This window comes from Parambassis ranga, chromosome 3 (assembly GCF_900634625.1).
Source record: "Parambassis ranga chromosome 3, fParRan2.1, whole genome shotgun sequence".
NCBI classification, from domain to species: Eukaryota; Metazoa; Chordata; class Actinopteri; family Ambassidae; genus Parambassis; species Parambassis ranga.
The window spans coordinates 7,941,950-7,956,628 of NC_041024.1; the positions used below are offsets into that span (position 1 = coordinate 7,941,950).

The window sequence follows — 14,679 nt, forward strand, 5'->3', positions numbered from 1 at the left end:
TTAGCAGATTGGTCTTTCAATTCTCAAATTTCAAAGTCATCACCAATGTAAATCTTATTGTCAGTTAGAGGGTGGTCTCTTCCTGAGTGTATCCAACCATCTTTCAGTCAGTACGCTGTGTGCGGGATAAGTTGTTTTTGACACTGATGTTCCAAAAATAGATTGTTTAAACCACAATTCTTCTTTGGGTGAGGTTCCCATTTATTGTTGACAGTGATGAAGAAGAATATTTGATGAGACCATACTGCACTAAACAAACAAACAGGCCAGCCTCCTCGCTCCCATGCCTGTCTGATTTCCTCATGCTGCCATCTAGTGATGAATAAAAAGATTGATATGCCTACTTAATGGCTCCTACACAGAGGATTGCTCATTTTTAACACTGTGGAGCATCTCAAAACAATTTGTCTCTGGAAGAAATTAAAAATACAGGCTACAGATTTTATTGGATTACATTACATTACATAACTTCAATCCTTGTACTGTATCAATTTAACTGAAGAAAAAGAAAACGAGAACATTTTAACCTTATAAGGTTTAAAAAAACAAACAAAACAACATTTTAACCTTATAAGGTTATATGTTATATATATATATATAAAACAATTTTAATATATTTGTATATATGGGAATTTCTCCAGCATATTCGTTACATTGAGTTTTTTGAGAGGGAAATTATATGTTAACAGCTAATGGGAAGAGGAAAGTAGCTAATTACCCTAGATTATCAAAACAATTTATAGAAAAAGTCCTGTTAGTTTGAATAAATATGCAATGATAAAATAGTCCTGTAAATAAACTTCGTCTAGATTCCCATGTAAACAACAAATGCACAGCAGTGCTGTTAACCATTTGTTGTTAATGCGGGATCCCCTGTTACTTGCAACCGTGTGCAGAGTTCTCGCGATGTTTCCCAACGAGAACATAAGCGGAAGTAAATAGTAGCCATGGTATAGCAACTATTGACAAGGGATGAAAGTTAAGCGTGGATGTGATTTCATTTTAGCGAAATAAAACCATATATAAACTCTGAGTTGTTAGGTTAAAAGACGGAAACATAACAGGCTTGACATCTCGGTATTTTGATAGTTAATACAGTAGGAGGGACGAGGAATCGTACAGCACGTTTGGGGCCTGGACAGACCTGTGCTAACCTAGCTAGCGCTAACGCGGCGGTTCGGCTAACACAACCTAGCCGTGGACTATTAAAGTGTCTAGTTTCCTCCAGCTAATGTCAGCCATCCTTCTAAACAGATAAGTTTCATCAACACAGCTAGCCCCAACTCTGGCCGTGGTGGAGGAAAAGTTTGGCTGGATCTAAGATGATCATTGAAAACATCGATGCCTTGAAAACATGGCTGTCTGAAACCCTCGAGCCCATGTAAGTATAGTTAGCTGTTAGCCACTCAGCTAATGTGGGATCGTGCATAATTATAGGACGCCGACCACTATAGTAAAGTTAATAGGCAATTTATTTACGTATTTTTAATCATATGAGTGTTTCAATGATCATGTGCCATATTGATTTTTTTTCAAATCTTTTTTAGCTGTGATGCAGACCCTTCTGCTCTCGCAAAGTATGTTGTTGCTTTGGTGAAGAAGGACAAGAGTGAAAAGGAACTCAAAGCCCTTTGTATAGACCAGTTGGATGTATTTCTTCAGAAAGGTAATTTTAGAAGCTTTATTGTGCAGGCTCCTTGTATTTATCTTGCGTTCTTGTGTGTAAAGATATTAACTGTGCAGTGCATTGTGACAATAACTTGACTATCTTTTCAGAGACCCAGCCATTTGTGGATAAGCTGTTTGAAGCTGTCAACAACAAAAGCTACCTCCCACAGCCAGAGCAGACGTTGGCATCAGTCAAAGTTGAGAAGGAAGAGCAGAAGAAAGATGAGGTTATCATCTTTTAGCACCTAACAGCATGAGATAATTTCATTAAATATGCACTTACCCAGTATTTATTTATTTTTTTGTCTTTGTCTAGACCAATCGGGAAGAAGAACGTGACAAGAAGTTTTCTCGGAGAATGAATCATAGCCCCCTGCAATCAAGCTCCCGCTACAGCAGAGATTGCAGGTTTGTAGACCTGCCTTTTTAACATTTTATCTTTCAGCTTGTATTTTCCTCTCATTGGTTGTATTGCCCTTCCTTACACTTTCAGAAGAGGAGATGACCGTAAGAGAGACGACCGCTCCAGAAAGAGGGACTATGATCGCAACCCTCCAAGGAGGGACTCGTACCGTGACCGTTACAACCGCAGGAGAGGCCGTAGTCGCAGTTACAGTCGCAGCCGCAGCAGAAGTTGGAGCAAAGACCGCATCCGAGACCGTGACAGAGAGAGGGACAGGGATAGAGACAGAGACAGGGACAGAGATCGCAGCAGGAGCCGGTCCCTCAGCAGAACACGGTCTAGAAGCAGGAGTAGAGGTAACAACACTGTTCCTTCATATGAGTGCTCAGAAACTTTATTTGAACAGGACTCTGTGTCCAGTCAGGTGACAACTGACCAGGATGATAAAATGTTGAAGTAGCTGCTATGATGTATTAGTATTTCATTCTTCAGACAGTTGTATTGTAATGTGTTGTTAGATTTACTTTGCACATTTATACAAGCTATAATGAGTTGCACCTGTATGTTTATAGAACGGGATTCTGGGAAGTTAAAGTACGATCACGACAGGTCAGAGGGTGGGGATGGCTACGCCCCTGCAGCCCTCATCTCCACTGAAACCACTTCACACTTCCCTGTGCCAACACTGAGCAGTACCATTACAGTCATTGCTCCCACGCTTCATCATAGCAACAACACCACAGAGAGCTGGTCAGATTTCCGCCCTGATCACCCCGTGGATCATGGCCCTTTCAATAGGGGACCACCCCCTCAACAGAGGAAGCGATGCAGAGATTATGATGGTAAGAAAATCTTTGACGGTCTGCTGTTTTATTAGTTTGTTTGCTGCAAGGCAATGCTGCAGCTGCAGCAATCAAACTTGCATTTTTTTCAGGAAATGCTTTTCTAGTTAGTTTTAGTGTATTTAATGATTAACCCCTGCCTTCTTTTCCAGAAAAAGGTTTCTGCATGCGAGGGGACATGTGTCCTTTTGATCATGGAAGTGATCCTGTTGTGGTAGAAGATGTCAATCTTCCCAATATGTTGCCCTTCCAACCTCCGCCAATGCCAGGTGTAGAGCCACCTCCACCCCCTGGTCTCCCGCCACCACCACCTCTCATGAATCCCCCACCTGTGAACATGCGGCCCCCTGTGCCACCCCCAGGTGCCCTTCCACCAAGCCTTCCACCTGTTGCAGGTAGGAATTTGGGTATTTTCCAAACCATGATCAACTAATGATCATGTTTTTTTTAAGTAATTGAGTTTTGTCTATAAAATCAAACTTATTGACTAATCAATGCAGCTATGAATGCACAATGCACATGTCTTCAAGTACGTATGTGATATCCACTAGATCCTCATTAACTGAAAACATTTTTGATTTGTTTGTTTACCTTTTCTATTAGCAAACTGGAGTGTGATTTCAAATTTTTAAAATTGTGTTGGCAAACGTTTCCTGTATCATGTAGGATTTAGTCATCCGAAAATAAATCCACACAAAAAGCTAATGTTCAAAGGTCCTTCAGAATTGCACCTCGCTTCCTTCTTGTCTGAACTGCAAAACAGTGTTTAAAATGCTATCTTAAAAACAGAAGGAAGGGAAATGTGATCTATCAGAACAGTTCAGCACAGGTCAGCGTTATACTGGTTTGACCAGTGACTTTGCTTGAACATATTCTGTTAACTGTGTTTGCATTACCTGTTATCTGTCACAGGCCCCCCTCCTCCGCTTCCTCCACTGCAACCTGCAGGCATGGATGCTCCTCCTAGTTCTATCACCAGCTCGGTTCCCACCATTGTCACATCTGGGATGCGCTCCTCACTTCCCCAGGTTTCAGCACCACTTTTCACCTCTGGTAATGCTTCTTAAATTTTAATTTTATATCGATAAATAGCAATAACACACTGCATCCTGGTGTTTTATGTTAAATTATTCTCTTTTCTGACTAGACCACTATGAGTCAGATGTGTACAATCCGGAGGCTCCCAGCATCACAAATACTTCCAGGCCAATGTACCGCCACCGGGTCAATGCACAGAGACCCAACCTCATTGGTCTCACAATGGGGGACGTCGACCAGCCACAGAGAGGTATTTTTCCGTTGAACTGTACTATTTGAATTGAGTAATTGGTAATATTCCTTTGAGTGCTGTAGTCTAAGCATTGACCACTCTGTGTTTGTCCCTTATCAGAAAAGATTCCCAACAACAATATGAGAATCGTCATGGAGTCTGATCCAAGGAAGAGACCAGTCACTTCTCACGATGGAGGTCTGCCCTCCAAGAAACCCTGGTTTGACAAGTAAGAGTACCCTTTATTAAATAGTATATCTATGCTGCCTGCACACATGTTGTGTATACATTATTTTCTCTTCTTTTTTCTGCTCAGGCCCTGCTTCAACAAACCCAACCACCAGGGCTACCACAAAAGAGCTCAGTTCTCTCCCAATGCCAAGTTGCTTGTTCGGCAAATTCCCCCAGAGCTTAACAACATCAGCAAACTCAATGAACATTTCAGCAAGTTTGGCACTATCGTCAATCTGCAGGTCAGTCTCTGTGTGATGCCACAGATATGAAAGTCCCAGCTTTAAAAATGATGTATTTGCTGTCTTGCAAAACCTGGGATACAGTCAACATGAGGCTCAAATGTGAACAGTATAATCTGTTAGCAGAAGGTTGGGAGTTAAAAAACAGCTGTAGTGGTGAGTTTGTGTTGTACTTTAGTTTGATCTTCAGGTTTTTAAATTCAGCCTTTATTGTCATCTACATTGACATTTGAAACTAACAATCGCCAATTTAAATTGCGTCTTGATAATTATACAAAGGTTTTTTACCTGGAGGATTTGCAGTATGTGCACCATCTTTGATACCATTTTTATTTTTGTTTTTTGTAGGTGGCCTACAAGAATGACCCAGAAGGGGCACTGATCCAGTTTGCCTCTGCAGATGAGGCCAGACGGGCTATGCAAAGCACAGAGGCTGTTCTCAACAACCGTTTCATCAAGGTGCACTGGTTTCGTGAGGATGGGAGCAATGGCCAGTCTCACTTCCATCAGCAGTCTCAGCCACAGGCAGCTATGGTAAAAGTCAATTTTAAAACATGTTAAGAAATATTGTGTCTTTAACAGAATATGTTTTATTGGGTTGAATTTTCTATTTTGAATAATCTTTAGAGAAATATTTCTTTATGACATTTATTTTACTTACCCAGGATAGTGGGCAACTAGTCCATAAATAAACATTTTTTTACACCATCAGTTTAGTACATTTAGTCCGGTGAACATTTTTAATTTAACACCCCTCTCAATAGTGGCTTTGATGTTTGTTGTTCAAGCAGCCTTCAGCAACATCTCTGAAGCAGTCTGTTAAAGATCGCCTCGGACCCATGCTCCCTGCAAACTCTGAGCCCTCCCTGGATTCTACTGTAGCCGCTTCTCAGGTTTGTGAGGGTAAGATGTATTGGGTTGCGTATACGTATCAAAATCTGCACTGTATATGATTTTTTTCCCCCTTTGTTTGTACAGAATTCTTCCAAAGTGTCAGTGAAGGACCGTTTGGGTTTCTCTGCCAAAGCAGGAGCTCCTGTTGAAAAAGTAATTGTGTCTACTCTGTGATTAAAATTACTTTCCTTGTGACTGGATATCTTTTTCCTGTCGTGGTAATGTTTATTTCTCGTCTTTTCAGGTGTTTTCAACATCTACAGGCCTCACAAAAACTGTGTACAATTCTGCTGCTCTGAAAGTGGCACAGAGGACCTCAGAGGAAGCCCTGAAGAAGAAACAGGTTAGAAATGGGATGCAATGGTAGGGATGGATGGAAAGGGGGGTTAGTATGTGGGTCTGGAAGTAAAAGTGAAATCTTTTGTTTTCACAGGAAGCCCTTAAACTACAGCAAGATGTAAGGAAGAAGAAGCAGGAAATATTGGAGAAGCACATTGAGACACAGAAGGTTTGGTCACATGATTGGAAATAGAGTAAAATTGTCATTATCAGTTAGTTTTGGAGACATTGCAAACAAAATGTATACTTGAGATTCAGTTGTTTTTCTGCAGCTCCTGATATCCAAATTCGAGAAGAATAAGTCAATGAAGGCAGAGGACAAAGCCAAGATCATGGAAACATTGAGCATGTTAACAAAGAGCATCACCAAACTACAAGAGGAGATAAAGGGAATCTCGAGCAGCAGCAACCTGCTACGGACAGCCAAGAGCAAGGCCCAGGTAGTGCTGTATCCCAAAATGTGTCCCAGTCATGTAGATCTAGGCCTGTATTTAACCAGTTGTCATTTGCAGGCACAGAAAGAACTGCTGGATGCTGAGTTGGACCTGTACAAGAAGAGTCAGGCTGGAGAGGACACTGCTATGTTGAAATTCAAATACACCCAGCTGCAAATTGAGGTACTAAACAGAAAAGAAAAAATCTGTCCAAACTGTCTGTGCTTGAGGGGGGGGGAAATGTTGTACTATTGGAATTCTGCCTCTGAAACAATTATCTGTTTGATGTGCTTTGTCTCCATTCAGGCAGCTAAAAGGGGAATTCTGTCACCAGGAAGAGGTCGAGGGGTCCACACTCGAGGCCGTGGTGCTGTCAGGGCCAGGGGAAGGGGGTCTAGGGGACGAGGAAGAGGCCTGCCAGTGCATGCAGTCGTGGACCATAGACCACGAGCACTGGAAATCTCTGGTTTCACAGAAGTGGACCGAATAGACCTGCTGCCACATTTTGCTGTAAGTCAGTCTTATGCTATGTTATTGAATGACACTTGACACCTGTAGTGGAGCCAGTTTGATGTCTTTTGAAGGGAATGGCACTTTTTAACTGGTGACAAACAGTGTCCTCTGGTGGTTACAACTGCATAGTGCAGTTGAACTACAGTGGAAGTGGTACCTTTTGTTATGTGTATTGTTATAGATCACATTCCTCATTATTCTGGATGTGTTTGAACATAAACAGTCACTGCTGCTAAGTGTAACAGCCATGCCTGTACCAGTCATGTAATCATCAACCAAACGGTGACCTTCGATTTTAAAACTTGTAGAGATAAAAATGGCTTGCTGCACCTATAAATCTCACTTAAATGTATTCATCTGATATATTATGTATCTATAATCTGTTATTATGCACAATAATGAGTTTGTTTATTGACCTAAATGCTGTGTTTGTACAATTTTGCAGCAATTTGGGGAGATTGAGGATTGCCAGATTGATGAAAGCAACCCATCTGCGGTCATAACTTACAAGTCAAGAGCAGAGGCAGAACAGGTAATGAGTTTCTTCTTTTTTTCTGACATTCTAGCAGCAAAAGTTGATTTCTAATATTTGTTTTTGGCTTTTCACTGAGGTGCAGTTTCTGAAACCAGTTGATCCTCCTCACTATGTGTGTGTGCTTTTTTTTCCATCTGTAGGCTGCTCTTCATGGAACAAAATTTAATAACCAGACTCTACATCTGGCCTGGCACAAGCCTGCCATGACTCTCAATGCTGCAGATGTGGATGAGATGGAACCAGAGGAGGATGAGGTTTGTGGATTATTTTTACTTTCAGTAGTTTGAATTCTTTGTGAGGTTGTATTTCAGTTCTAATATTTTTTTGTTCAGATACATCATCCTGAAAGTTATTCAATACCTATTTTAGCTGTGCTGCTTTTTGAAAACACGAGAGGGAGCCAAGAGCTGTCTTGTGGTTGTATGTGGGTTTTGTTCAAATCCTATACTTTCATGACTGCAGGATAATAGTTTCAGGTCGAGAGTTGAATCCCCCTTGAGAACTTTTAAATACACCTTGCAGTAATAGGTCTCCCCACTTTTAAATAACGCTGTTCCATTGTTGTTAATCATGTATATCTGATTTTTCTCTTCATCAGTACCCAGAGGAGTCACTGAGTGATGATGCTTTGCTGCAGGATGACGATGAGGAGGAAGATGACAATGAGCCTCGATCCTGGCGCAGATGAAGCTCAGCCCCTATCCAGGTTGCACTGGTTCGAAGGACAAGCAACAATCCAGCAACTTTATAAGATTTCAGTGCCTGTTTATATAACAAGGCACATTTCACTTTGCTATACTTTTCTTTTCCCAAAACACACATGTAACCGGCAGAAAAACCATGTGCGAGTTTGATTTAATTTTAAAGTGTATACCAGATGCAACAGTGCTGAATTTTTTTATTGCTCTTAATGTAGTTTTCCTTTTTTTTTTTGATTTGCAAATAGTTTGTCTAGATGTGTGACACCCGCTCACTTCAAGACACATTTGATGAATTCTCAGTTAAAAATGAACCTGTGTTGTAATTTTAACTCAATGACAGTTTTTTTGCATTATAGTATTAGGTTGACTGGTTTAAATGCTCGTGTGTAAATATTTTATGTCTGGGTTTTGATTTGTGATTTGTATGAAAGCTTGGCTTCTCAGTTTTTTTGTTTTTTTTGGCTTTACTTTGGATTGTACAAAAAAATAAAGAATTGAAATGGTCTCAAAACATCCTGCCAAAACCAAAAAAAGAAAAAAAAAAGAAAAAAATTTAAAAAAGAAAATGTGATGGCAGTGGAAAAAAAGCAAAAGAGCTGAAAAAGACCATTTCAAAAACAAACAAAAAAAACTTCCTCCTCCCCTAAGAGCAAAAATCCTTTAAAAGCCCACAACCATCTTTTATTATTTTAGGTTCAGATGGTAAGGTAACCAAATATAATGCACATATTTAAGGTAAGACTGACACAATGTGTATATTACTAAATTATCACCTGTACATGATCTAAATGCAGCATATTTTTGTTTTTTTTTTAGGAGCTGCCTCCAGCTACAAGGCCTCGTTCCATGGATACTTCAACGTTTTATACATTTAAGTATTTATTGTGTTGTATTTTTATTTGTGTACAATTATATTGTATTTGAATACAATGCTTTTTTTTAAAAAAAAATTGAAGATTTGGTTTGCTTATTGTGTGACAGTTCCCTGTGCCCTAGGTTAATCTATTTAAAAAGTTTCTGTCATGACTTTCATGACATTGTTCTGTGCCATGTGGTCTAAAATAGAACCACACTGCTCCTGCTGGGAAATGAGTGTAATTTATTACAAGCAGAAATTCATAGGTTTAAAGGATTTTCCCTTCCATGGAGGCCACAGTTTCTACGGTAGCCAAGAACAGACAAAATGCTTACCTAAAAGTGCCAAAAGTGATTCTGGATACAAAATTGTGGACAAAGACTTAAATTAGTGAAAGTCTTAAACACTTCTAAAATGAAATATGCATCAGTTACTTTCAAAATAAAAGAATGAGCAGGAGCTTTTTAAATGCTAGAACCTTTTATGTTTAGGTTCAAACAAATGTCACTGAGCTGGCTGCAACCTGCAATGTCACCACTAGATGTCACTAAGACCTACATCTCTAAAAACATCGGGTTTGACATTAAGCCCTAACAATGCTTATACATGAATGCCAGTAGAGAATCTATCCTCCATCATGTGACTTGAAATCACAGACTTACCATGATCCTCATTTGTCATTTCTTTGATTCTGTTTTATTGGCAGTGTCCTGGAACTTGGAGCTAGTCAGCTGTTGGTCCTTTCTTTTAGGAGGTTACTACACCTGCAGAGAGGCCCTCCACAATCCCTCAGCCTCGAAAGACAGGACAAATAACCCAATCAGTGTCCACCAGTTCATTGTTTGTAGGCCACCCCTGGTGCCTGTCGGGCTTGCAGAGATAATTGTGAGGAATCAGATTTGCTCTCAAAGAATATCTGCTGTTTATCATTTTAACATTTTTCCCTTCGTCGCTCTGTCTCTCAGTATGTGGGTGTTAAATGCCCCCTCCTGTTGTCTCATTTACCTACTGTAGTGCCACCAAACACACACAGGAACATCAGTTTTGTAGTTTTACCTGCACACTTGTGCAGAAGTGGAAGTGCTGGTTTGAGTGACACAAATATTCAGGATTCCTGGCAGTTATTTAGTGGCATGACTTTGTGAAGGAGGAAGTAAAAATTCAGGACTGTGTCCCCCTCTGTCTCCTGTAGCTGGCTCAGTGGACGAGTGACCAGCATGCTCTGCTTCTCTTTGTGTCTCAGTGGGCGCAGAGTGTTTATGTGCTCTGTGTGAGCTCTGAAAATATAAGATAACAAGTTTACACCATCTGTGTCATTCATTATACAAATCTTTACTTTCTGATTTGTGTCAAGGAGACAAATGGCAGGAAATTTAGGAAGGGGCTGATGTAGTGATGATTGTGTGTGTGTGTGTGTGTTTAGGAGAAAAAAGCCTCACTTCTTCTTGTTTGAAGATTTGTTGTCAGTCAGTGAAGTTTATTTTTGAAGTCCTCGGGGCCTCAGGAAGTCGGTCAGATACAGTAGATATGGAACAGCACAACATCAGGCTTTTGTAATGTATTCAGATTCATTTGAATACTGCTGCTGCATTTTCACAACACAGAAAAACCCAACTGCATGCCAATTAACCCTGATTAAAGTAGTATTGTGAATGCACAGAACTGATAGAGATAATGTCTGATTTTTGGTGACTTGGTGTGAGTCACATATCTCTCTAAAGTGAAGATATGATGAAGGTGTTTCTGCTGTAAAATCAGCAGAGACCCCCCCCCCCTTCTCATTGCTCTCTGCTTTCACATGCCTTGCCCCCATCGCCACAATGCCAGTTCCCTGTGAAGCTATCAATATTTGATGTAATCATGGGCCTCCATAAGCAAATTTCAGTCCCTAGCAAGTTGAGCCAAAGCATGATTAATTTAGTATTTACACCCCGACAACCCTTTAAACAACACAGGGCCCCCGGCCACAAAGCGAGGCACAGTTTGAAACAAAACCAGCAGCCTCTAAATCATAATCAGCGTCGTCATTCTGGATTATTTGAGTTTAGGGACACTTTTTTACTCCCCTCTAAACACCAGCCACACTTTTGATGTGAAATCACAGCACATACGAGGATGTGACAACCCTGTAAAATTTAATATTATTGAAAAAAATCTTTGTGATTGCTCAGCTCAGTTTGTTTGAGAAATACCGCTGTGTTGGACACGAAAGCCCTTTCACCTCGTCCGTTGACCACAGATTACAAGTAACTGTGCTGGCAGGGAGACTCCATCAATAAATCAAGATGTGGCTGCAGAAACCTCCTTTGGTCAGGGTGCTGCAGCTGATCTGTTTACAAGTGAAAACGCGGCGGCGCTCTGAGGAAATTCATCCTGATTTTTTAGGTATTTGTCTCACACATATAGAACATCTCCCTTTCCCCCTTTGTTCCTCTTTTTGTAATGGATATTTTTCATGGCTTTTCCATGTACGCTGTGAACAAACAACATTCATACCATCATGTTTGTTCTAGCCAGATTTCTGTCAATGTCATCTTGCCGTAGCCTACTATGGGTTTTTCACATTTGTATTTTTTATTATCATTTTATTTGTTACCGTACCTTTTTATACATGTTTACTCCTCTGTGTTGCTGTAAAGTGCCACATGACATGACTAAAAACATGATCTAAATGCAGCATGTTTTTGTTTTTTCAGGAGCTGCCTGCAGCTACAAGGCCTCGCTCCATGGATACTTCAACTTTTTATTCATACAAGTGGTATTTATTTGTTATTTATTATTATTGTGTACAATTATACTGTATTTGAATACAATGCTTTTTTTAATCAAAGATTTTGGTTTTCCTTATTGTGTGGATACAGAGACTTTGTTCTTTTTGATGCTCATTATCACGGTCCAATGTGACCTCATCTCTGCTGATGCAGGCTAGCATCTTCTTTACCATGCTGCTGTTAGCATTTTTCAGGTTAACTAGTGCACTCTCTATGTCTTACTGTACATTATGTAATTGTGTTATTCTCTCCACAGCTCTGTCATATACCTGACCAGTCCTTATTATTATTATTATTATTATTATTATTATTATGTAATAATAATTTCATATGTAATGACTGTTTTGTTCTATTGCATATCTGTAATTGTAGTTATTATAGTCAACTGTTGCCAACATATCTCCATCCATTCATCTTCAAACAGCTCATCCGGGGCCGGGTTGCAGGACCACCTCCCCGGTCTGCCAGTCCAGAGGCACTGTCCCCAATTTCCAGCCAAGACAACATCCAGAGACCTAAGGTACTCAGGACTGCTCATTAAATATTTGATCACACACATTACAATAACAGGTGTTGACTTGCTCTGCTGTAAACCCAGAGATTTTTTTAGATTTTAGATTTTTTTTAAGTATGCGCTCAGTGCTCAAAGTTGCATATAAAAATGCACGACTAATAGCTACAGTGAAAACACCATGTGATCCACTCTCTGCTGACTTATCTGCAGTCTCCTTGTCCCTGTAAGGACGGCTGTGTTGCAGTTACGTCATTCAGAATCTAGTTAGGCCGTACACTAACATGATCACCGTACAGTTCAACTTCATTAAAGATAATCTTTGTGTGGACGCTGCCGTGTCTCTTCAACCCTCGGCCTCCTCTCCTGTCATTGATTCGTGCAGTGATTTGCAGCATGTAATTCGATGCTCTGTGACAGGTTGTAACTGAGGTTAAAGATGGCAATTTAATTATGTGTCAGAGGTCACATTAAACGCTGACCTTTGACCTTTCACCACAAGAACCTTCTGATTAGTAATACCCTTGTGTTATTGTTTAAACTAACTTATATACAACTATAAGACCAAGATAACCACTTACAATTGACTGTATTGTATTAGATTCTGTCAATTATCAAAGTCTGAAAATAAACTTAAAACTGAAAAATTCTCTAAACCTCAATAATTTGAGAGATTTAATTAAATGCAACAACACCAAATCTTGTCCTTGACTATTGCCACACAGGCAGAGAGTTAATGAGGGTGCAGTGCCTTTATTGGGTCATTATGAAAACACGAGGAACACACTGTTCTGATCTGCTCTTGATTAAAGTCATGCTGTAATATTGGACAATCATTAAACACACACATTTCAAAAGCTAAGATGGATAAGATATTTGTACTTAGCTCTCTGGTGAGGAAACTGTCCAGGAAAAAGACAAGCACAGTAAAACGGTAATGTGCTGCTTTTACATTTTGTAAACAATTATCATATATATACATCAGTTCTCATAGTCATTTTATGACAGGCTAACCTGGTGTAGCTGAACTATGATGAGGATGAGGATGGTACATGTATCTAATTCTGAGCAAAATGGCATACAGGCACATTTCCCCATATAGTTCATGTTTTCTTTAAGCTTATTTTTGTTGATCATATTGCAGGTATGACCCCCCCAATGATTCTCAAGTGGCAGTTTAACATCTGAACATGTGGCATTTGAGGCCAACAGTAAGTGTAATAACTAACAATGTATTTGTTCAGTAGATTTATAAAAAAAGAATTTGACTATATATTAGGCTATGTAAAGTGTTTTTAAATTTCAGCACTGGAGCAAAACTCCTTTTTTTTTCTTCGTCTGAATCACGTTTGGTTTTTTTTATGGAAATGAATGTAGCTCTGACGTGTTTATGATGCTGTGATGGACTACAAAGTTGTTCTGTCGTGTCACTGGGCAGGATAAAAGCATTGTCTAACATTTCTATAGCCGGCCACATATGCAAATGATAGGGCAATTGTAGATATACAAATATGTACCCACGGTCCACGCGGCCTAATGGCCGCCCTCCCTCTGGCTAGCTCAATGGCTCATTTAGATATCGGCTTGGTTTATTATGTGAATAAGTCACGCCTGGCTTGTTACGACCCTCTAGGTTCCTGTTTCTGCTGTGTAGCTGAGATGTGTGGTGCTCAATTAGGCTGCCTGGCTGGCAGAGTTAACCCTTTGCGCCAGATAAGCTGTTTTTTTTGCTCAGCCAGATGGGGTTGGTACAGTATGGGGGTGTTCCAGGCAGGGATCAAAAGATCAATCCTAATACAGTGCTACCAAGCTGACCTCTTAGATGTAATAAAGGCACCATCTTTCACCCTTGGGGCCTATTCAGAGCCTCCCACCCCATGAACAAACCTAGTATCTTTAAATTAGCTGACTTGCTTGCCCTGCAGGTAATTGCATTAGTTTATCAATGTTCAACACAATTTATTACTTACTCTAGCACCAGTAGGATCCTGGTGTTAATGCTCTCTGTGAGGACACAGGAAAACAGGGTCTTTGTGTGTGTGAGTTTATCTGCAAGCAAAGAACAGTAAACACAATGACACCAGGATGGGAAATTACAGTTTTATTGGTAGTTGTATGTTTTATCTGCAGTTATATATAGCTTACCTACATCTTAATCATTGTACACATTTCACTTTCATGAGAGTACTCTCATTACATTAGCTGAATATATAGATTACTTTTTAAGTCTGTATTAGAGTAGTGGAATCGTTCAGCAGAACACATGCTAGCGTTGTTAGCATGGCAGCTAGCTTGTAAAACACATACAAACCTCCTGGAAGTAATCCAGTGTATTTAAATAAATTACAATCTGAGTTCTAATCTAATGGAATATGCTACTAATTAGATTAAAGTGCATATATTCTGATGCATTTTAAAAGCATCCCTCCCAGCACATATCATTTTTACTGACCTTAGCTCGTCTACATC

At 39.9% G+C, this 14,679-nt stretch overlaps 1 protein-coding gene across 2 annotated transcripts; it reads left to right on the plus strand.

Moving 5' to 3' along the window:
* Nucleotides 1-923: 923 nt before the first annotated feature.
* Nucleotides 924-8,906, plus strand: rbm26 (RNA binding motif protein 26). 2 transcript variants are annotated; one of them, XM_028402320.1, is made up of 22 exons: nucleotides 924-1,381; nucleotides 1,548-1,666; nucleotides 1,777-1,895; nucleotides 1,985-2,076; nucleotides 2,162-2,427; nucleotides 2,644-2,913; nucleotides 3,066-3,308; nucleotides 3,826-3,966; nucleotides 4,061-4,201; nucleotides 4,304-4,412; nucleotides 4,500-4,656; nucleotides 5,005-5,190; nucleotides 5,448-5,549; nucleotides 5,635-5,703; nucleotides 5,795-5,893; nucleotides 5,984-6,058; nucleotides 6,162-6,332; nucleotides 6,402-6,506; nucleotides 6,630-6,833; nucleotides 7,282-7,368; nucleotides 7,512-7,625; nucleotides 7,970-8,906. In XM_028402320.1, exons 1-22 carry the CDS (start codon nucleotides 1,323-1,325, stop codon nucleotides 8,057-8,059), a joined length of 3,018 nt encoding a protein of 1,005 aa, XP_028258121.1. In that variant the 5' UTR covers nucleotides 924-1,322; the 3' UTR covers nucleotides 8,060-8,906. The 2 variants fall into 2 exon arrangements, with proteins under 2 accessions (XP_028258121.1, XP_028258122.1); XM_028402321.1 differs by having other exon boundaries at nucleotides 1,323-1,381; nucleotides 6,162-6,329.
* The last annotated feature ends 5,773 nt before the right edge of the window (nucleotides 8,907-14,679 follow it).